The sequence below is a fragment of the Schistocerca serialis genome, chromosome 6 (genome assembly GCF_023864345.2).
Source record: "Schistocerca serialis cubense isolate TAMUIC-IGC-003099 chromosome 6, iqSchSeri2.2, whole genome shotgun sequence".
Taxonomy (NCBI): domain Eukaryota; kingdom Metazoa; phylum Arthropoda; class Insecta; order Orthoptera; family Acrididae; genus Schistocerca; species Schistocerca serialis.
Window position 1 is genome coordinate 476,940,020 of NC_064643.1, and position 24,662 is coordinate 476,964,681.

General features: G+C 42.8%; 2 protein-coding genes across 2 annotated transcripts in view; one reads left to right on the forward strand and one right to left on the reverse strand.

Moving 5' to 3' along the window:
- Nucleotides 1-520: 520 nt before the first annotated feature.
- On the reverse strand, nucleotides 521-8,286 carry LOC126484938 (trypsin alpha-3-like). Its single transcript, XM_050108539.1, has 2 exons — nucleotides 8,111-8,286; nucleotides 521-1,121 (listed from the first exon to the last, which is right to left on the reverse strand). Exons 1-2 carry the CDS (start codon nucleotides 8,284-8,286, stop codon nucleotides 521-523), a joined length of 777 nt encoding a protein of 258 aa, XP_049964496.1.
- A 292-nt stretch (nucleotides 8,287-8,578) lies between these two features.
- The window catches only part of LOC126484939 (trypsin alpha-3-like), a 30,997-nt gene continuing 14,913 nt past the window's right edge, over nucleotides 8,579-24,662 (forward strand). The window contains exon 1 of the mRNA XM_050108540.1: nucleotides 8,579-8,670. Within this exon, the coding sequence (XP_049964497.1) occupies nucleotides 8,579-8,670 (92 nt within the window). The remainder of the gene's footprint in view (nucleotides 8,671-24,662) is intronic.

Genomic DNA, 24,662 nt, shown 5'->3' on the forward strand with positions numbered 1-24,662 from the left:
TAATAATCCGAAGTAAGTATTAGGAGCTGGAAGACAGTTTTACCAGCAGTAAGGGAGGAAAGTTGATGATGATGTTTGTTTTGTGTGTCGCTCAACTGCGCAGTCGTCAGCGACTGTACTAAGTCCCAATTTTGACACAGTCCAGTCTAGCCACTGTCACGAATGATGATGATGAAATGATGAGGACAACACAAACACCCAGCCCCCGGCCAGGGAAAATCCCCAACCAGGCCGGGAATCGAATCCGGGACCCAGTGATCCAGAGTCAGCGACCCTAGCCACTAGACCACGAGCTGCGGATGGGGAGGAAAGTAGGTAGTAGATATGCAACAGTAGACATCTGGGCACTCCTTGGGAGCGGCTTAAGTTAACCGTTTCGAAGTAAAAGTCATCGAATCAACTACTTATTTTTTATTGATTAGAACAAATTACATATCTCGAAGGAGTTTCAGTAAAATAAGTATGCAAATTCGTATAGTAAACAAGAGAATGGAGTGAAGGAATGTGAGCGCTCAGTGTCTTAGACTCCAGAAGCTTGCTGGATCCAGGATCGCAGGTTGGCGACGTTGGCGTAGACGCCGGGATAGTCGGCCTCGGCGCAGCCGAAACCGAAGGAGACGATACCCACCTGGGTGGAGCCGGACACCAGAGGACCACCGCTGTCCCCTCCGCACGAGTCCTTGCCACCTCCGCTCACTCCTGCGCAGAGCATGCGGCTGGTGATGCCGCCGTAAGCGCGGTTGCACGAGTTGCGGTCCACGATCTGGACGGTGACCGCCTGCAGAGTGTTGGCTGGGCTGCCGTTCTCAGACGTCAGGCCCCAGCCGGTGACTGTGACAGAGGTCCCAGCAGAGGGCTCTGACGAGGCCAGGCTGACGGCTTGCACGTTGGTGCCGAAGCTGAAGGCGTTGGAGACTTGCACCACGCAGACGTCGTAATCGTAGTCCCCGTAGTCCCCGTGGATGTAGCCGGTTGCTACACTGTGGACGGTACCACCACTACCTCTGGTGGAGGTGCCAGAACGAAGCTGCATTTGGCCTATGGCGAATCCATCCACACAGTGGGCTGCGGAGAGGGCCCAGTTGTTGCTGATGATGGAGGCGCCGCACATGTAGTTGGCGCTAATGGGGAAAGAACAAGTTTTATTAATACTGCTGCTTAAAAGTTTGATGTTACAATCCGTAACTGCGTTATACAGTTCACTGAAGAATTACTATGGTAACAGCTAGAAGACACTGTTATCCTACACAGAGAAGTCAAAGGGCGTAGATTAGATCTGTGGGAAGAGTTACAAATTTTTAAACATCTAGAGCTCAAGGAAGGTAATATACTGAACGACCAGTTGAACCTTGCTTGTAGACTATTTTTCGAAGGCTTTAAACCTGTACTGTTTATGGTATAACATTAATGCTGGTAACCTTAGTGGTCTATTTTCTCAGGAAGCTATGATGCACCTTCAATGCTTTAAGCTCACTACCCTTTATGTAATGTGGTTTTCTCACGATGTATGGCTGCCACTACATCGGCCCTTATGTGATTTTGTCTGGCTCTAAAACGTTGGTTCCCTGCGTATGTGTATTAACTGGTTTGTGTACCAGGGTTCGTAATTCTGTCTTAAGAGCCAGTATTGTCAATTTTAAAGTTCTGACATATATATACCGTTTGTGGGCTTCACTAATATAGTAATGTAATTTTTATATTTTGGCTGTATATGCCGCTATGCGTAACTCTCTCGGCGTAAGCGCCACCTGCCTTTTTCATGTATAACTACATTAATTGTACCAAGGCTCCCACACTGTTATAACGGGAGTGTTAAACGCCTTCCTTCTTTTTGTTGTTACTTTATCTAAGGACGTTATTAATACTGATAATTTACACGTTGCTTTTGTACACCATGGTTCGCGCCATGAGCGCCACCTGCCCTGGTCGCAGAGTAACTACGCTGGCCGATTACACTCAGTCGGTTGTGAGATCTGCAAGATCCATGTACTAATTTATATTTACGTGACAAACCCTAATTCTAGGGCTAAATTTTAATTTTGACGAATGGATCTATGCCGATACTTGTAAAAACGGCGATGGTACATTAGTCCTTACTAATGTAAAATTGGAAGTACCAGTCGTCGTTCTCATATTTCTGTAATGCAAGAGATCTCTAATTTGTGTTAAAATCTATTCTTGATTTGAGTTTCATACTTTTCTAATGTAAGCTATGATGTTCATTGCCCTTAGACCACCTTCTGAAGAAGACAAATTTACATTTGTCGAAACCTAGGTAAAGAATTCTTTATCCATTGGAACTGGTCGGCTGTTTATAATTTGATTAATTACTATGGTATCTCTTACAAAATATCATGTATGCACAACAGAACACATAGTTTACCCCTTGCAGACACTGAGTAGGAATGTCTATGCAGTGTACTTTGCGCATTGCGCATGTGACTAACATCAAACCGAAACAGTCACGTAGTCTATGTACTATGGTGAGTCAAATGAAAATCTTAAATTTGCAGTAACAAATCGAAATTTCGCGCCGTTATCCTGTAAGTTGGTAAGCGTGCTACAAACAGCGTGCAGAATGGCTTGTAGGTGGCAGCATAGTGCAGATGCACACACACCGTCGCAGTATCAGTATAAAGATGACCCCCAATTGCGACTTGTACCAGGGAAGAATAGCGCTCTGTTATTCGCTTTTTGCGTAGTCATCATCATCATCTTGGACAGTTTCCAGCCACTGGCTGGGTCTGTCGGGAACACAAGCCTCTCCATCGTGTTCTGTCTTTCCACCATTCCCCCTCTTCCACCTTCGTCCAGTTCTCTCCTCTTCTCGTCTCACATTCCTTCACTCCCTTCACCCATCTATCTCTTGGTCTTCCCCTGGGCCTCTTCCCCTCCAGTTGCAGAAAAGATCCTGGAGAAGAGAATAAGAAGCAGTATTGAAAGAAGACTGCAAGAGGAGCAGTATGGTTTCAGACCGGGAAGATCAACAACGGACCTCATATTTGCTGTAAGGCAACTGCAGGAAAGGCACTATGAGTACGGGAAGGACTTAATCATGGCCTTTTTTAGATACTGAGAAGGCGTATGACAGTATCTATAGGGACAAGCTCTGGGATGTGCTGAACGCAAAAGGGATAAATGAAGAGATAACACGAAAAGTCAGAAAAATGTATGAGGGAAGTGAGAGTTGTGTGAAAGTGGGGAGGGAACGTACTGCATGGTTCAAGCTGGAAAATGGGCTGCGACAGGGAAGTGCACTTTCGCCTTTATTGTTTATTATTGTTATGGATGAAACCTACAGCAAGTATCAGATGCAATTGGAGATCATAAAATGAAAGCAGTCCTTTTTGTCGATGACCTGATGTTATGGGGAAATTGCGAGAAGGAGGTGCAAGAGCAGTTAGATGTATGGGAGGCAACGGCAGCACAATATGGAATGCATTTCTCTGCAAAGAAAAGTGAAATAATTGTCACAACAAGGAAGAAGAATAGGCCAAATGTGGATATAACTTGTGGAGGGGAAAAACTACAAGTGGTAGAGAACTTCAAGTACCTGGGAAGCATGATTGAAAGTAAGGGGGGAAACGCAATGGAAATAAATGAAAGGTGCAGAAAAGCAGGGCAGTTCTTCAGATGCATTAGGGGGCTTATTTGGAGCAAGGAGGTGCCACAGAAATCCAAGGAAATTATATACCGAACCTACTTTGTCCCCATATTGGTATACGGAAGTGAGACATGGGTAATGCACAAAAGCGACAAAAGTAGAATACAAGCTAGTGAAATGAAGTTCCAGAGGAGCAGGTTGAGTGTAACAAGACGAGACAGATTGCGAAATGTGTATGTGAGGGAAAGACTAAAGGAGGAACCAGTACAGGACAGGATAGAAAAATCAAGACTGCAGTGGTATGGACACATGAAGAGAATGGATGAGGAAAGAATTCCAAAGAGGATGTTTGATCTGCTTTTTGCGTAGTGAAGGTGTGAAACCTATTGAAATTCATAGACGAATGAAGGTTCACAGCAGCAAGTCTACGAATGGAGTAGGAAGTTCGCAAATGGTGTGAGTTCAGTGGAAGATGCGCGTCCAGGTCAGGCACAACGAATTGTGACTCCACAGAACATTGCAGCAGTTGAAGCCATAGTGAAGGAAAACCGCCGAGTGACACTGAATGACATTGCAGCATGTTTACAGATTAGTCATGGGTCAGCACACCACATTATGCATGATGTGCTCCAGTTTCACAAAGTGTCTGCAAGATGGGTGCCACGGCAGCTGACTCCCGAAATGAGAGAACGACGTGTAGATGCTTGTGAAGAACTTCTTCAGCGCCTTGAACGTGAAGGTGATGGCTTCATTGCAAGAATCGTTACGGGGGACGAAACCTGGGTTCACTTCCACAAAACCGGAAACGAAGAGAGCGAGCAAGGAATGGCACCATTCCTCATCACCAAAACCAAAGAAGTTTCTAACAGAACCAGATTTTCATGTTTGGACCACTCAAAGACGCAATTGGAGGAAAGAAGTTCCGTTCTGATGAAGAGGTACGCCACTCGGTGCATGAGTGGTTGCGCAGACTACAAAAAGATTTTTTTTTCTAAAGGAATTTATGCGCTTTGTAAGCGCTGGAGGACTTGCACCCACGCGACAAAACCTATATTGGTGATTCAATAGACTTGGCCCATAGAACAAAGTCGTATTCAGGGATATGACAGGAACCATCATTAGTATCAAAAAAGTCAAGTAAACATGTGCCCTAAATGGCATACCTTAAGAGCTATGAGTACTCAATCTTCGATATTGTGAAAGCGATCTCTTCTACTGCAAGCTCTTTGCTTTCCGTATTTCGGGAAGTGGTAGTACGGACCAAAACAAGAAAAAAAGTCTAGCAGACATAGGCTGTGAAGCGCATACCATAAAAGTTATGAGGATATAACGCCGGAAATGCATATCCTCGTGTTTCCATCATTGTACCATTTTCCTTATTTTGTTACCTGAATATATGACGTTTCTGTGTCTTTGTATATTGTAATTGTTTTACTATTTGTATATATATATATATATATATATATATATATATATATATATATGCATTTATGTCGATGTATAATTGGTTTGTTTTGTAAATATTATTTGTATTTTACGCTGGGTCTTGCCTAGGGAAAACTATGCTGTCGAACGAATACATCGATAGGTCGTGTGGAGAACCTAGGTGTTTAGGATCTTTGGAAGTGTTAACTCTGCCGCTTGGAGCGCGGGCAGAGCAGAGAGATTCTGGCTGGGGTAGTGCAGTGGAGCAGGTGTGTTGTGTGACGCTCCCGCGAGTTGCCGCGCTTTCGGGGTTTAGCAGCATGTAACTGCGCTCGACTTGCTATGATAGTTTCTGACACGGTGTCGCGGACGGGAAGCATTAGCTGGCGCACATCAAGAGCCCGTTTCGCCTGGTGACCGTGTCGAGAAGAAGGCGCGCCAGCATCCAGCTTCTGCAACAGCGACGGCCGACAATGAGTGACTGTCGCCACCTCCTCGATCGACGACTTCAAACCTTCAATCAACCAACAAGGAAGACTAAAAGCACGTAAAGTTTCAGAACTGTATGGCAGACCTCAGCTTTTAAAATTGTTGCATCACAAAATTACAGCAACTTAGCATGAACCTTTGTTGCTCATTGTCCTAATTGCATTGCCAAGCAGGGTCCCTTCCTTTTCCGAAATGAACCCGAGTGTCGTTGAAATTCAAACGCCAGCATTAAAGAATTATAATTCGATTCCACTGCTTTAATTTCAAAGTTCAGTTTAAGTATTCGTAGCTGGCTACAATATTTAGATTACACAAGCACAAATTAAGAGTGCGAGTTTTGTTGCCGTATTTTAGCTTACCTGTGACTGCAGCTCAGCTTGGTATGTACTAAATTTTACTATTGTTAATTGTTCAGAATCATTTAATTCAAGTTCAAAGTTAAATCTCTTATTTCTAAAGTGCGTAGATTCAAGTTGCTTTTGAAATGATTGTTGAGGTAGTCCAAGACTAACCGTATTTTACTGAATTTCGATGTGCTTCAGAAAGAAAGCTCACTATTAACTTCTGTCAGTAAATTAACTTTCGATTTTCCGGTTTTGTTAATTCTTTTGCTAAATTAAGTCAGAGTGTAGCGAAATTTATTACTTCTGACAAACTTTCAGTTTTCACACTACACGTGTCAACCTTCAGTTGCCACGCTTCTAGTGCTAATTATATGTGTAATAACCTTTCTTTTTCAGTTACTATAGTAATTGTCCATAGGACTGGCGACCGTAATTTCCCCCAAATCTCAAATATCTAATTACCGCTAGTTAATTGTTAACGTAACGGCCGCACATTTACTTTCTTTATTAACTTTACCCCTTTTCAAAATTAATTTCCACCAGTTTCATTTGCATTTTCCTTTCATTTAGATGTAACCCTTTCCTCCCTCTTTACCGACAGATTAACTTCGGTGACGATTGCTTTTCCCAAATTTCCATTAGGTACATGCGGTTTAATTTTTCACTGTCATTAAGGTCGATAAGTGAGGGGGAGGTTACAAGGACTTGTTTGTCTTGACTCCTGTGAAACACATGTCTTTTACTCAACAAGTGCTCGTAGTATGCACTTTACAGCCAATGTTTACTAGACTTTTTTTTCTTGTTCTCTCACTGTGGAAAGCAATAAGCACGTGTTCGTCTTCGCTACTGTGAAACACATATCTTCTATAGAGCAATTTTAGGACATGGTGTAAAAAAGATCTGAGTCATCTAAAGAACTGATATTGTCATCAAAGACTAGAATAAAAAACATTTGACAGTTTTGGATCACTGTTTGCAAACGCAACTATGTAGCAGTTGGTAATCCATCCAAGTGATTCCCAAGGCCGACAGCGCTTAACTTCGGTGATCTCACGGGAATCGGTGTTAACGCTGGGGCAGAGCCGTTGGCACAGTATGATACAGTCTGTTGTAAAACTCAGAATGCTTCAGAAAACAGAGGATATACAGGGTGTTACAAAAAGGTAGGGCCAAACTTTCAGGAAACATTCCTCACACACAAATAAAGAAAAGATGTTATGTGGACATGTGTCCGGAAACGCTTAATTTCCATGTTGAGCTCATTTTAGTTTCGTCAGTATGTACTGTACTTTCTCGATTCACCGCCAGTTGGCCCAATTGAAGGAGGGTAATTTTGACTTCGGTGCTTGTCTTGACATGCGACTCATTGCTCTACAGTACTAGCATCAAGCACATCAGTACGTAGCATCAACAGGTTAGTGTTCATCACGAACGTGGTTTTGCAGTCAGTGCAATGTTTATAAATGCGTAGTTGGCAGATGCCCATTTGATGTATGGATTAGCACGGGGCAATAGCCGTGGCGCGGTACGTTTGTATCGAGACAGATTTCCAGAACGGAGGTGTCCCGACAGGAAGACGTTCGAAGCAATTGATCGGCGTCTTAGGGAGCACGGAACATTCCAGCCTATGACTCGCGACTGGGGAAGACCTAGAACGACGAGGACACCTGCAATGGACGAGGCAATTCTTCGTGCAGTTGACGATAACCCTAATGGCAGTGCCAGAGAAGTTGCTGCTGTACAAGGTAACGTTGACCACGTCACTGTATGGTGAGTGCTACGGGAGAAACAGTTGTTTCCGTACCATGTACAGCGTGTGCAGGCACTATCAGTAGCTGATTGGCCACGGGTACACTTCTGCGAATGGTTCATCCAACAATGTGTCAATCCTCATTTCAGTGCAAATGTTCTGTTGCTGTGTTTCCATTCCATGATTAATGTGATTTGAAGAGAAGTAATAAAATGAGCTCTAACATGAAAAGTAAGCGTTTCCGGACACGTGTCCACATAACATACTTTCTTTCTTTGTGTGTGAGGAATGTTTCCTGAAATTTTGGCCGTACCTTTTTGTAACACCCTGTATAATAAGTTTTATCAAAGTTTTGATGATCATAGAAAGAGTTGGTTTTGGGTTTGGATTTCGTCCTATATCGTGGACAGACGTCATCTGCATGGCATACTACAAAAAAGTACGTGTATAACATATTGAAGAGAGGTAGCAAGTTATGCCTGTTGCACCAGAACTCACATGGTAAAGTAGAGCTGCCACGGGTACTGGGAGATGCTGACAGAGGAACCACCGACGATCCGGCCATCCAGACGAGGCCTCCAGGGTTTGCTCCCCTGGATGGGCTTCACCAGGGGAGAAGTAGCGGCGCCACAGAGGGCCACCGCCAAGAGCACAACCAAACCAGTCCGCAACATTTCTGCAGACGCGCCTGATCCCACTGGCTACCTTGCACGCTTATATACGAGTTAGAATCTCGCTTCGTGACGTCGAAGCGAATAATTTCATTAAGCTGTCCCTGGTGGGGGCCGTTTCGCAACGCACCCGCATTGGAAAAGGATGTTCTGATAAGAAGAGAAGAGACTGATGCTTCATCTTACGTAGCGAGGGTCAAAGTACCTTCAAACACCGATAATTAGTCACATTCGTGGACTTCAGTGACCTGATGCAATAAACATCGGGAACTTGTATGTTAACTGATGCTTCGAAATGTGTCGCTTAGCTACACCTGTCAGTTTAGTTGCCGTGAATGACAGTATGATGACATTTTATCCAGTGCACCATTTGCTTCATTATACAGGGTGAGTCACCTAACATTACCGCTGGATATATTTCGTAAACCACATCAAATACTGACGAATCGATTCCACAGACTGAACGTGAGGAGAGGGGCTAGTGTAATTGGTTAATACAAACCATACAATAATGCACGGAAGTATGTTTTTTAACACAAACCTTCGTTTTTTTAGATGGAACCCCGTTAGTTTTGTAAGCACATGTGAACATATAAACAAATACGTAATCAGTGCCGTTTGTTGCATTGTAAAATGTTATTTACATCCGGAGATATTGTAACCTAAAGTTGACGCTTGAGTACCACTCCTCCGCTGTTCGATCGTGCGTATCGGGGAGCACCGAATTACGTAGGGATCTAAAGGGAACGGTGATGGACCTTAGGTACAGAAGAGACTGGAACAGCACATTACGTCCACATACTAACACCTTTTTATTGGTCTTTTTCACTGACGTACATGTACATTACCATGAGGGGTGAGGTACACGTACACACGTGGTTTCCGTTTTCAATTACGAAGTGGAATAGAGTGTGTCCCAATGGAAAAGCGTCGACGTATTTGGTATCAGCATGTTGGTGCACCTGCACATTCCGCAATTAACACTAGGCTGACCCTTGACAGGATGTTCTACGGGCATTTCGTAGGACGTGGAGGAAGCATAAATTGGCCAGCCCGTTCTCCAGATCTTACACCTCTGGACTTCTTTCTCTGGGGTACGTTAAAGGAGAATATGTATCGTGATGTGCCTACAACCCCAGAGGATATGAAACAACGTATTGTGGCAGCCTGCGGCGACATTACACCAGATGTACTGCGGCGTGTACGACATTTATTACGCCAGAGATTGCAATTGTGTGCAGCAAATGATGGCCACCACATTGAACATCTATTGGCCTGACATGTCGGGACACACTCTATTCCACTCCGTAATTGAAAACGGAAACCACGTGTGTACGTATACCTCACCCATCATTGTAATGTACATGTACGTCAGTGAAAAAGACCAATAAAAAGGTGTTAGTATGTGGACGTAATGTGCTGTTCCAGTCTCTTCTGTACCTAAGGACGATCACCGTTCCCTTTGGATCCCTACGTAATTCGGTGCTCTCCGATACACACGATCGAACAGCGGAGGAGTGGTACTCAAGCGTCAATTTTAGGTTACAATATCTCCGGATGTAAATAACATTTTACAATGCAACAAACGGCACTGATTACGTATTTGTTTATATGTTCACATGTGCTTACAAAACTAACGGGGTTCCATCTAAAAAAACGAAGGTTTGTGTTAAAAAACATACTTCCGTGCATTTTTGTATGGTTTGTATTAACCAATTACACTAGCCCCTCTCCTCACTTTCAGTCTGTGGAATCGATTCGTCAGTATTTGATGTGGTTTACGAAATATATCCAGCGGTAACGTTAGGTGACTCACCCTGCATATTATTTATATTTTTTGTCGCTGTAGGTATCCAGCGATACAGCGATTGTACTCGATTGTTCGAAGTGGATTTGTTATTACTGCGGCAAGTTGTTCATCCAACTGTCACATCAGTTATTGATATAAGGATGGGTACATCGCGTAGCCCGTCTCTTTGCGAAACGTATGAACTCTGCCTTGTGTGTGTTTTCAAGTTTTGTTATTTGAAGATCTCGGCTATGAATAATAGTAGGAAATAGTCGATGAGAAACAATTTTATGTAAAACGTGGTAAGTGATGTGCTTATTCATTTCAGGCGATAAAACGAGAAATGGCAGTTATATATCTAATTCCAGATTGTCGCTAAGGGCAACTTTGTCAGGATGTCTGCATATAAACAGTGGTAAGTGCCGAAAACATGGCTGCCAGTAGTAGTAACACGTGCGGTGTTCGTGCCAGTAAAATGCCTTTCGGGGCTACTTGCACGAATTGGATTGGATTGTTTGGGGAAAGAGACCAAACAGCGAGGTCATCGGTCTCATCGGATTAAGGAAGGACAGGGAACGAAGTCGACCGTGCCCTTTCAAAGGTACCATCCCGGCATTTGCATGGAGCGATTTAGGGAAATCGCGGAAAACCTAAATCAGGAATGCCGGACGCCTTGTACGGATCTGAGGATAATGTGAACAGCTACAACTCAGATAAAAATCCTAATTATGTTCCCGAATACAAATGTGCTTCGAAAGTTGTTGCTAAACACGTAAATGAGAATATTTATTTTCTTGAATGTTAGATATGTTGTAGGAGGACCTATTCTGAGCACCTATCTAGCAACTTTTCGTGCGACGGCCGCAAGACGCTGAGAAAATAGATGTTGAAGTTTTATACGTACCTCCTCCCAGGCCTGTAACGCTACACAGGTTTCGAGCAAACGAAAGTAGCGAACAACTAAGGTTCACAGCTTAATGTAGGCGGTACAGATTAAAATACCATTTGTTTTTCAATTTCATCGTACAGAACATCTTTAAATAGTACATGTCATGCAAAATTATTGAAGAATAGTCATCTTCGCCGTAGTAACTTCATTAATAAATCAATCATTACTGCAAAAATTTTTTCACGTTCCAGGTATTTGGACACTTTACGATAAAATCTCTGTAGGTGAAAGAAAAGCATGCACCTACCCCGTAAAAATTATTTCACTCAGTTGTACTCCACTTGGCCAACCCTGTAAGTTTATTTTTACAGGAAGGTTAAAATTCAAAATACTCCCAACATGCTAAAGGCTAATGGAAAAATCGCTTCAAGGGAAGATTCTATAGAAAACGTCAGTTTAGTGCACTTGATCAAATATTCGTAGTTCGCATCGGCGTTAATCGAAATAAGAACAATCTTTTTGAATTTAAGAGATCTAGTTTTTCCAGTATCGCTTCTGAAAATCCATGTGCCTGGAAAGCAGCAGCTTTCATTAAATGTGGGTGGTGCTCTACAAATTTGCTTTCCGGCTGCCTCTTTATACAAACTGATATTCATACAGGTACCGACTGAAAATGCAGAAATGAAAATTTTGGCGACCGAAGGACAAGTGTGTGATGTTGCAGCGCGACTTCACCTCGTAGCTGACAAGAATAGTAAACAGGGGACATGTCGATACTAGGGCATACAGTCTTTGCGGATTTCGTTCCATGTACTCAGCCGAATTATGCCTCGCAGACAGGCTGGTGAACAATATACGCATCACAATATTTTAGAGAGGACGTGTAGTTGGATTCAAAGAAGGCAGTTGGAATAATCGGCGAACCGCTCGACATTTGAATGATGCCACTATTCGGCGATATTGGCAGGAACGAGTTAACCACGGCCGAATTCAGCGCCAAGAAGGAAGCTGTCGGAACGAGAGGATCGATCGATCATCATGGAGGCACTCACAACCTCAGAATCATCATTATCACCTAACCGACGGGCAACTGGTGTTTCAGTGACCACGAGGACCATTAATAGGCGGCTCACAGAAAGGGGCCTGACTTCACGGCACCCCTTGTGCAGACCACCATTGACCTCTGTACACTAACAAGCCCTTTTGCAGTGGTGTGGAGCGCATTCGGCATGGAATCTCACTGAGTGCAGTAAAATTGTCTTCAGTGATAATTCTTGCTTTAAACTGAGCCCCGATGACCATCGAAGAAGTGTCTGGTGATACCCGGACAGTGGTGGGATACTAACCTCGCAGCTGCCCGATATACGGCCCGACAACCAGTTGTAATGGATTGGGGCGCCATTCGTTTTCATAGCAGGACCACTTTGGTTGTCGTCTGCGGCAGCCTTTCGGCACAGCGATACGTCGACGATACTCCATGCTCAGTTTTGTTGCCCTTCATGGTAAGCCAACGATCTTGGCCTACATTTCAGCAATATAATGCCCACACACACACACACACACACACTGAGAGAGTTTCTACTGCTTGTCTTCATCCTTACCAAACCTTACCTTCGATCTCTCCCCAATAAAAACTTTGGAGCGTTCTCGACAGAGCCCTGCCACCATCCCGGGATTTTGATGGCCTAAAGAGACAGTTGGACAGAATTTGGCACGATAACACTCAGGAGAACATCCAAAAACTCTAACAAGCGGTGACAAGCCGAGTAAATGCTTGCATGAGGGGCAGAGGTGGACCAAAGTATTACCGACTTGTTCAACTTCTGACGCTCTTTCTCTTGAATGTTGTTGTGGTTGTGGTCTTCAGTCTAGAGACTGGTTTGATGCAGCTCTCCACGCTACTCTCTCCTACAAGCTTCTTCATCTACTTAACTGACGTCATTCTGAATCTGCTCAGTGTATTCATCTCTTGGTCTCCCTCTACGATTTTTACCCTCCACGCTGCCCTCCAATACTAAATTGGTGATCCCTTGATGCCTCAGAACATGTCCTACCAACCGATTCCTTCTTCTAGTCAAGTTATGCCACCAGCATTCTTCTGTAGCACCACATTTCGAAAGCTTCTATTCTCTTCTTGTCCAAACTATTTATCGTCCACGTTTCACTTCCATACATGGCTACACTCCATACAAATACTTTTAGAAATGACTTCCTGACACATATATCTATACTCAATGTTAACAAATTTCTCTTCTTCAGAAACGCTTTCCTTGCAATTGACAGTCTACATTTTATATCCTCTCTACTTCGACCATCATCAGTTATTGCTCCCTAAACAGCAAAACTCATTTACTACCTTAACTGTCTCATTTCCTAATCTAATTCCCTCAGCATCACCCGACTTAATTCGACAACATTCCAATATCCTTGTTTTGCTTTTGTTGATGTTCGTCTTATGTCCTCCTTTCAAGACACTATCCATTCCGTTCAACTGCTCTTCCAAGTCCTTTGCTGTCTCTGACAGAATTACAGTGTCATCGGCGAACCTCAAAGTTTTTATTTCTTCTCCATGGATTTTAGTACCTATTCCGAATTTTTCATTTGTTTCCTTCACTGCTTGCTCAATATAGAGATTGAATAACATCGGGGAGAGGCTACAACCCTGTCTCACTCCCTTCCCAACCACTGCTTCCCTTTGATGTCCCTCGACTCTTATAATTACCATCTGGTTTCTGTACAAATTGTAAATAGCCTTTCGCTCCATGTATTTGACCCCAGACACCGTCAGAACTTGAAAGAGAGTATTCCAGTCAACATTGTCAAAAGCTTTCTCTAAGTCTACAAATGCCAGAAACGTAGGTTTGCCTTTCCTTAATCTATGTTCTAAGATACGTCGTAGGTCCAGTATTGTCTCACGTGTTTCACCATTTCTACAGAATCCACACTTATCTTTTCCAAGGTCGACTTCTACCAGTTTTTCTATTCGTCTGTAAAGAATTCGTGTTATTACTTTGCAGCCGTGAATTATTAAACTGGTAGTTCGGTAATTTTCACAGCTGTCAACACTTGCCTTCTTTGGGATTGGAATTATTTAATCGTTCTTGAAGTCTGAGGGTATTTCGCCTGTCTCATATATCTTGCTCACCAGGTGATAGGGCTTTGTCATGGCTGGCTCTCCCAAGGCTGTCAGTAGTTCTAATGGAATGTTGTTTACTCCCAGGCCCATTTTTCGATTGAGGTCTTTCAGTTCTCTGTCAAACTATTCACGCAGTACCATATCTCCCACTTCATCTTCATCTACATATTCTTCCATTTCCTTAATATTGTCCTCAAGTACATCGCCCTTATATAGACCCTCTATATACTCCTTCCACCTTTCTGCTTTTCTTTCTTTGCTTAGTACTGGTTTTCCATCTGAGCTCTTGATATTCAAACAAGTAGTTCTCTTTTCTCCGAAGGTCTCTTTAATTTTCCTGTAGGCAGTATCTATCTTACCACTAGTGATATATGCCTCTACATCCTTACATTTGTCCTTTAGCCTTCCCTGCTTAGCCATTTTGCACTTCCTGTCGATCTCATTTTTGAGACGTTTGTATTTCTTTTTGATTGCTTCATTTGCTGCATTTTTATATTTTCTCCTTTCGTCAATTAAATTCAATATCTCTTCTGTTACCCAAGGATTTCTACTAGCCCTCGCCTTTTTACCTACTTGGTCCTCTGCTGCCTTCACTATTTCATCTCTCAAAGCTACCCATTCTTCTTCTACTGTATTTCTTTCCCCTGTTCTTGTCAATCGTTCCCTAATGCTCTCTCTGAAACTCTCTACAACCTCTGGTTCTTTCAGTTTGTCCAGGTCCCATCTTCTTTAATTCCCACCTTTTTGCAGTTTCTTCAGTTTTAATCTACAGTTCATGACCTATATATTCTGGTCAGTGTCCACATCGGCCCCTGGAGATGTCTTAAAATTTAAAACCTGGTTCCTAAATCCTTGTCTTGCCATTATATAATCTATCTGAAACCTTGCAGTATCTCCAGGCCTCTTCCACGTATACAACCTTTTTTCATGATTCTTAAACCAAGTGACTATGATTAAGTTATGCTCTGTACAAAATTCTACCAGGCGGCATCCCCTTTCATTCCTTACCCCCATTCAATATTCACCTACTACTTTTCCTTCTCTTCCTTTTCCTACTATCGAATTCCAGCCCCCCATGACTATTAAATTTTCGTCTCCCTTCACTATCTGAATAATTTCTTTTATCTCATCATACATTTCTTCAATTTCTTCATCATCTGCAGAGCTAGTTGGCATATAAACTTGTACTACTGTAGTAGGCGTGGGCTTCGTGTCTATCTTGGCTACAATGATGCCTTCACTATGTTGTTCGTAGTAACTTACCCGCGCTCCTATTTTTGTATTCATTATTAAACCTACTCCTGCATTACCCCTATTTTATTTTGTATTTATAACCCTCTATTCATTTGACCAGAAGTCTTGTTCCTCCTGCCACCGAGCTTCACTAATTCCCACTATATCTAACTTTAACCTATCCATTTCCCTTTTCAAATTTTCTAACCTATCTGCCCGATTAAGGATCCACGCTCCGATCCGCAGAACGCTAGTTTTGTTTCTCTCTCTTGAATATAACATCCATCTTTTTCTGAAATTTTAATCATATACATCATACCTACCGAATTAGATTTTTGTGCATTGCTTTTTTTAGTACTCTTTGTGAGATTTTGTTACAGTCACACTCAGCGATTGAACGCTTTTTAACCATGCTTCTGGACATTAAAATTGCCAGACCATGGAGACGGCAAAATATCAAATTGGAATGTATGGCTATGTAAACTAGAGAAAGAGAAGGGCATTTTTGCAGCAAGACAAGTGTCCACGCGGACAATGCGACAACAATTGGAGCACCACAGACGGTGAGCATGCAGAACATGGTTACGACTTCCCTCTCCACAGCAGCAGAGGCAGTCACGTTGACAGTGGTGCACCTAACGACTGACCCGCGTCGTGTTTTCAGACGAGTCCCGGTTCTGCAAACAGCTCCACGATGGACGTATGGTTTATGGAGGCTCTAAGGCGATCTAATGTTGCCAGACTGAATTTGTCATCGCCATCTTCGCCGTACTGTTCGTGTTTGTTCTGAGACTAGACCATGACACAATTCTGACTTCCATTGGCTCCTTGGCGCCGTTGTATGGACGCACCGATGTCGATAAGTTAGGTCTGTGATAATCCCATGTAGAGATGTATTTCTTCGACATATGGGGGCCCCCAGAACTATGGCGATGGAGGCGGTTACTGGCGTCGTCGCAGTACACACAATCGGCTTGCAGATTAGGAGAAATGATGCTGTGCACTAGTTGCGGAGAGGAAACATGGGAAAGGTTGTAGAAAGTCTGGGAGAAACATTTCACTGATGGCAAGGTTTAAACAGATGGATGGATGCTTTACGTTTGTGGTACAACAAACAACGGCTACTTATATTTATTCTCTGTTTTTTGAACAGTGATTTATTTTGAGCATCGACACTAAAAACTTAGAAATTTTACTGTTTTTTCTACGATGTATACGTGCTCATGAGTCACTCTATAGACTATAATTTTTTGTTTTAAGGTCACTTAGTACAGTACTTTACTGCTAGTAATATCTAAGTATCTATGTGGGCCCCAATGTACAGTGTTCATGAAGTTTAAATTAACTTTTAATTGTTCTAAAACATGTGGCGTTCAATAAATAATGCAACACATTTTTTTCTCGACTAATTTCGGTTGAAAAAAATGCAGAGTTTGTTGCGGAACATCGTGGAATATCCTCGCTTCATCCCCTTTAGTTCAGCTTCAGCCCCTATATTTTAATGAAATTTCAGTAGGTGGCGGCGCAACACGTAACTTTCAAAACGGTGTCTGTAAAGGAGGTGATACCAAGAGAAGAGTTGTCACTGAGATCATTTTGAGAACCAGAGTATGGCACATATTCGTAGGCGCTTGCAGAATGTCTACAGAGACCTGGCAGTGAACAAAGTCACGGTGAGTCGTTGGGCTAGGCTGCCGGCCACACCACCTGTCCTCCGAGGAAACATCTAACAACAGCGCCCTCAGCCGTTGATGTCTTCCCTCACGGTGCAACGATCAACTCAGAAGTGTATTGTGCTTACCTGAGGATAGCACAATACACATCTGAGTTGATCGTTGCACCATGAGGAAACTGAAGGATCGACTCCAGCACGCCCGTCACCACAAAAATGCAAACGAACTTCTCCCTCTCCATGACAACGCAAGGCCTCAAACACGTCTGCGCACCCGAGAGCAGCTAACGAATCTTTAATGGACTGTTCTACGTCATCCACCCAACAGCCCGGATCTCGCACATTCCGACTTCCATCTGTCTGCCGCGGGAAGCAGTGCGTCGATGAAGAGGAGGTTACTGGTGCAGCAAGACCTTGGATCCGACGACGACCAGTACAGTGGTACCATGAGGGCATACAGTAAGGCCCATAAGGCCGTCGCATTGAACAGAGATTATGTTGAAAAATTGTGTTTTGTAGCAAAAAGAGTGGGAAATAATATGTTGGATCGGAATCCTCAATAAAACCAACCCGCTTTAGAAAAAAAGATGTGCTGTTTCACTTATCGTACGCCCCTCGTACAAACGTTTCATCTCGGCTGCAGTAATTTGTAGTAACTTTTAATTTCATTAGCCTAGCATTCATTTATTTTGAACTTTCGGGATGTCTGATACCGTTATTTTACTTACTGAGCTGAACAAGTCAGACGCAACCAATTCCTCCAGAAGAGGTAAGCTGTAGACCATAGTTTTGTTGCGTTCCAGTCCAGTGTGTTTCAAGAGATAGTTGTTTTGTTATCAACCTAAGAAGTGGTAATGTCGCATAGCGTTGTAAAAATTTTATTAGATGTGAAAGTGTCACTTGTGTTTTAATTTGAAACTGGCATTCAATAAATGTGATTAATGTAAGATCTATGTACGAAAATCACTATTGTCGTATGTATACAACCCCATTGCAACACCAAACGTGGTGTCACCTGCCTTGCCTTGTGGTGATTTAACAACACCAGACGACGTGATCCTTTTAACAAGTGACTCATACAGCATTCGCGGAAACCTGATTTCTTGCCCTGCTCGACAAACTTACATCGAAAATGAAGTTCGCAGCACTTTTTTAAGAGATGATTTATTTTTCGTTTTGTTAATTTCAGGCTCAGTTCTTCACAGATACCCCGAAAGAATCTGTCCAGTTTACACAAGCACAAGGCATTTCAAAAGCAAGATGTCATTTCCAACGAACGGTGACAGGCATCTCCATGCTGGGACGTAAACCGGCATCTAGCACACCAAAATGCGGCTCTTCGTGTCCCTACATGATTCGTAGGGAATGTCGTTAAGCTTTCATTATTTTTTGAATGTTGAGAGGCACTTAACGAACTGACTGTTATTTTCGAAATAAATTAATGTATCCATTAGGTTGCGAAATAATTGTTACTATTCGTTTACACGAAAGTAAGTGACTGTACAGCATGTTCCATGGTTGTGGGTGACACAGAGTCATAAAGGTTAAAAAATTCGCATCATATGAATGGAAGGAGTTTTTGTAGAACAATATGTGGTTGCTAATGTACGAATAAGCTTTCCATAAGCTGGAAAGTTAGGGAAAGGCTCAAGAACGAGATCCGCCCAGAAACGTCCTAACAACAATGTCGTCGAAAGTACACAGTTCCAGACATGAGAAAAGTATCGGAAATACCGGGAAAATACGTAATTTATCTATCTGATTCTAAAGGGCTTGCTTATTTCATCAACGAAGAAAATTCAATTGTTAAATAAATTTTCAGTACTAAACGACACATGTTGCTACACTGTATTAACGTCCATCACGTATTTGACGTACATCTGTTGCTGTTGTTTGAGAAAAAAGATAAGAGTATGCAGGATGAACCCGAACCTCATGGACAAAATTTCGGAGATTGTTCAGAGACATGATTATTTAGGCATTAGGAACAAGTCATCCCTGCTAGCTGATTAACCAATTAATCATTTGCACCCCAATCACCTTCGCATCTGTAATAACATCTCCATAACAGTAAAAACGCCTGCATTACTCGATTTCAATGACACGAAAGAATCTGATTTACGTATGCCCCTACGTAGAAGGGAAATATGAAGTGATTGTCTTTGCTGCGAGAACAGCTCAGCCATGGCGACGTCGTGTAGCTCTTCCGTTTCATTTACTGGACCCATACAAGAGGTGTATAACGGTCATTTCTTCACTGGTAAACCTACCCATACAGCTGTTTATCACTGTTGACATCCAACTAACACTGCCGGAATAACAAACGTGACATATAACCGAGCAGTAATGGAGGTAGGCTTGTGGGCAAATGATGAAGTGGGCATTACAATTGACAGCTGCAAACACCGTGGGAGAATCGAACAACTTCGTTTCCAAACAAGATGCCAGCGTGTGCCGTCGACAATTTCACCCTTTTGCAGATACGCTGTCCAGTCACACTGATGTGACCACCTCATACATTCGACGTCAACGGACAGTAATCACTCACAGTCGGCAGGTGGTAGCACTAGCAGAGGACGGCGTATGGAGAGTGTCTAGCGGACGCGGAAAACAATGCATTGTCGTAATGCGGGAACAGAGCGATTTGTCTTAGGTCCCAAAAAGCGTGATCATCCGGTTTCGGGCCAAGGGTGGAAGCATTTCCGAAATGACAGTTCGTAAGCTGTTCGCGTGCTGCCGGGGTTAAAGCGGTTAAAGAATACTGTGCACGACAGAATGGCTCTATCCACAGTCGGCGCCGAGGTAGTTGTGGTGCACCACGGGGCCATAGATGACAGGGGTTAACGACAGCTGCGGAGATACGTACGGGTAAATAATCGTGCAACTGTTGAGCAACTAATTGCGCAGACGTTGGCTTGTACGGCGTGAAACGTGTAAAAACAAACAACCTGCAAACAGAAGGGAGCGTTGTGGTCTGGGCAATGTTTTCGTGGCATTCCCTGGGTAAAAAAAAAAAATGATCGTATGGCATTGTTGACCGGGAGGTCCCATTCGGCAGCCGTATTGCAAGTCCTTTTTAGTTGACGCCACTTCGGCGACTTGCGGGTCAATGACGATGAAAGACACACAACACCCCAGTGCCCTGCCGGGAATCGAACCCGGGCCCCATGCGTGGTAGGCGCAAACGCTACCGCTACGCTACAGAGGCGGACATTCGCCGGGTGATCTCGTCATTTTGGGAGGTGCAGTGTATCTCCACAAATACGCATCTATCCTTTGGGGCCATGTCCACTCCTACATGCAGTTTGTTTTCCTTTGGCACGATGACCTCTACCAGCAGGACAATGCAACATGTCACACAGCTCTCACTGTACGTACGTGCTTCGAAGAGCACCAGGACGAATCTACTCTATTCCTATAGCCACCAAACTCCTCCAATTTAAACCCATTCGAGAATATGCGAGACCACCTCAATCGGGCTGTTCGACCCATAGGCCTTCAACCACGAAGCCTAGCGCAGCTGGCCACTGCACTGGAGCCGGCGTGGCACCACATCCCTGTCGGTACCTTCCATAGCCTCACTGACTCTATTCCTGAACGTCTCGCACTGCAAAAGGCTGTTATTCATGTTTCTGATAGGTGGTCACATTAATGTGACTGGATCACGTATTTTGAGGGCAGTACAAATATCAAGATAAATTAGAGTAAGAAATGAAAAGAATTACAGATACTCTGTAATAGCCACCGGATGCCGTACGTTCCTTACATCGAAATACCCAGAAAATGTGCTTGAATAACAACCGAAATTTTGGCGATAGAGTTCGGGTACGTCCTAATAGTGTACACTTTAGTCAGTCTCTGTCCTGGCGGAAAGTTCACGAAAGTTGCGAAATTTTGTCACTTGGCGCCAGGTTCACTTCTGCAACTAATGTCTTGGATTGAGTTGCGCAAAGCGCTTTATCACACTCGGGTTTTCGATTTGAACAGGAAGTTTCATGTTAAAACAGTAATTATTTGATAACCTTGTAGCCAAGGTCATTATTTCATTCATTCTTTCTTTAGCACGGACCAGTTGTTACATGGATTGTGCATCACATCCTTTCCCTCTCTGGTTGTTGTTGATACTAATGGCCGTTAAGAAATCCTGTCTCGTTCCAAAATTGTACCTTGATTTAAATTTAATTAATTAAGAAAGTCCAGACATTTTCTCTTTTATGTGACTGCTCTTTCCTACTTAAATTGCTTTCGGTCTTGTAAGTTTCTGTTGCTTTAGTATTTTGCTGATGTATTATCTGACTGATCATAATATTCTGGATGATCAGCAGTTATCAGTAATGCATGGAAATCGGTTTTTAATACAGGCGAAGGGTGGGCGTAACGGACAGCTCAAGTTTTGGGGATTTTTTAACTAGGTTTAAATTGATCTAGAAACTCCAAAATAACAGTGTGTACAGTCACACTATCGTTCTCCATATCCGATTTTTTTCATTCTCACTGGACAAAAGCAAAGTTCCTAAATAATCAGTAAATCTAAAAAGTACTCTAGTCGCCATTGCACTCGACGGGAGGGGGCTTAATGGCTCCATAGCTGAAAAGGGTTAAATAAGTTGAGAAAACAATTTTAAACTTTAAAAACGTATATTCAGAGAAAAAATAACTTATTTATAGTAAAAATTACATGTTCAGAGTAAAATATTAACTACATAATATGTTGTTGTTGTGGTCTTCAGTCCTGAGACTGGTTTGATGCAGCTCTCCATGCTACTCTATCCTGTGCAAGCCTCTTCATCTCCCAGTACCTACTGCAGCCTATATCCTTAGTGTATTCCTCTATTGGTCTCCCTCTACGATTTTTACCGTCCACGCTGCCCTCCAGTACTAAATTGGTGATCCCTTGATGCCTCAGAACATGTCCTACGAAACGATCCCTTCTTCCAGTTAAGCTGTGCCACAAACTCCTCCCCAGTACTATTCAATACCTCCTCATTAGTTATGTGATCTACCCATCTAATCTTCAGCATTCTTCTGTAGCACCACATTTCGAAAGCTTCTATTCTCTTCTTGTCTAAACTATTTATCGTCCATGTTTCACTTCCATACATGGCTACACTCCATACAAATACTTTCAAAAACGACTTCCTGACACTTCAATCAATACTCGATGTTAACAAATTTCTCTTCTACAGAAACGCTTTCCTTGCCATTGCCTGTCTACATTTTATATCCTCTCTACTTCGACCATCATCAGTTATTTTTCTGCCAAATAGCAAAACTCCTTTACTACTTTAACTGTCTCATTTCCTAATCTAATTTCCTCAGCATCGCCCGACTTAATTCGACTACATTCCATTATCCTACATAATATAATGATAATTTTTTCAAGAAAATTTAATTATTAGGCGGTAAGAAAAGTAATCCACAAAATTTCTAGGCACTGTTTTCGTATTAATAGTTATTTCCATCCTCGCCAACAGCAGTGCGCTGTTCGTGGGGAAACATGGCATAAGCTGCGCGCTAGATCCCAGCCTGTGTTACAAACCTTTTGCAGAAACCGGCCATCCATTCTTGTCAAGCCATTCTGGTCTGCCTATTAAAATTATGAATATTATTCCTCTCGGCTAGTTCAAATAGTGCGTATCACACATTCTAAACTGTCATGCCGAAAAGTCTTGTCTCCAGCAACAGAAAATGGTCTTAAGTTTCCTTTGCTAGTTTTGCGGTACAAACGGACTCAAACCCTTCAGATGTCTTCTTCTTGTCAGCAGCTCGATGATTTCTCTTCAGAACTTTCCTCTTCAACGTATATCTTGGACTCGATAGGTGGTTACAACCAACTGAGGGTTCCGGTTGGTGTGTAGAATCTATGAAAGTGGTAACGTACCATCAGACTTTAGGAAAAATATCATTCACACAGTTCAGAAGACAGCAATTGCAGGTAAGTGCGAGAACTATCACACAATCTCCTTAACAGCTCATGCATCCAAGTTGCTGACTAGAACACACTCTAACAAGGAAACCCTTGTCTGCGGGACCACAATTGCCAATGATGTTTACGGCACTCGACGCCCCACATATTGTCTACCACGCAACCACAATATTGGCTGCTAATGACAACAGGGGGCGGAACTGGAGATATCCAGTGGTGGGCATAGAGTGAGAATACGCAGCGTTGTTGAAGTGCTTAGTCGACGGGTAATTCACAACAGTGCTACATTGCTAGTGGAGTTGATACAAAGAAGAGCAACGTCAACGATAAACGAAACAAACATTGCATTGTATATACAACAACATTTTCCGAAGTTGACTATAATCAGAATGGAACCCAAGGAGTTTCACAGAGTGAGAAAGATGTGGTAGATGAAATATTAGCGTTTCTGCAAGATGTGTCAGTGGAATGTGTGGTATCGTATATGGTTGACTGTGCGGACAAAGTACATGAGGAGTACAGTTACAACGATACTTTCTTAGCAAATGCAAGTGATATTGAAACAGGTGTCTAGCACAAATCCCGTCTCCAGTGAAACGTAGTAAAGGACAACTGTCGTCCAAGGAACAAGAAATAAACATTATTACTTACATGGAAGATGATCCGTAGCATAGTAAAAAACAATTTTGAACAATATCATGTATGTCTGCAGCAATATGACCGTGTAGCGCACAAGAAAAACTACGAATATTCAAGGGAGAATACGGCGCACTTGTTACAAAAACTGGTGTTTGTGCGTTTCAGGAATTCTGGATACAGTTGACAGAATGTGCAAGACAGTGACTTACTATGTTATGCACATCAAATTGCGCACCACATAGATTCAGTGATTTTAAGGAAAGCAGTGGATGGATGCATGGATTCAAACACTGCTACAGAATTGGAAGACGTAAGATAACGAAATTTCAAACAAAGCATCAACTTGACGACGCACAACGAACTGTGGAATCGGCCCGTAAATTTGTAGATGAAATAAACAAATTTACCCCATCGTTCAATAAGGACTTTATTTTCAACTCCGACCAGACGGGATTTGAATAGGAAATGCATATGAAAGGAACTCTGGAAATTATTGGTACCAAGAGAGTTGTATCATGACCAACTAACATCTACGTCTTAACACATTCGTATACAATAAGTCGACTGTTAATCAGGATGGTAAATTGCCTGAAAAATTATTTATTATGCTGCGAAAAGTTAGAGGTGCTCTGCCCCCTACGATTCTTCCTCGTGTGCAAGGGCAGTAGGGAATATTTACTTCACAGCTTGAGTTGGAAAATGGGCGTAATAGAACTACAACTATGGTACGAGAACTGCTTTTGGCGAGTGTCTGGTCAAAATAACTTACTTTTACTTGATTCCTGATCTGCGTACAAACATCATACGACTTTCGAGCAAGCTATCTCTCCTGAGAAGTGTATGGCTTTGCAATTCTTACCACCTGGAACCACTGGACAAGTTCAGCTTCTGGATGTTTTTCCGTGCTTAGAAAACATATTATCGCACTGTATGCAGCTGCGCCTTAAAGGCCGGCCGGTGTGGCCATGCGGTTCTAGGCGCTTCAGTCTGGAACCGCGTGACCGCTACGGTCGCAGGTTCGAATCCTGCCTCGGGTATGGATGTGTGTTATGTCCTTAGGTTAGTTAGGTTTAAATAGTTCTAAGTTCTAGGGGA

What these genes read in the sequence shown, in the direction of transcription:
- LOC126484938 (XM_050108539.1), bottom strand. Translation starts at nt 8,286, where the DNA reads ATGTTGCGGACTGGTTTGGTTGTGCTCTTGGCGGTGGCCCTCTGTGGC. An exon ending in TGGCAGCTCTACTTTACCAT is followed by an intron (nt 1,122 to 8,110) that starts GTGAGTTCTGGT and finishes TTTCCCCATTAG; the next exon opens with CGCCAACTACATGTGCGGCG.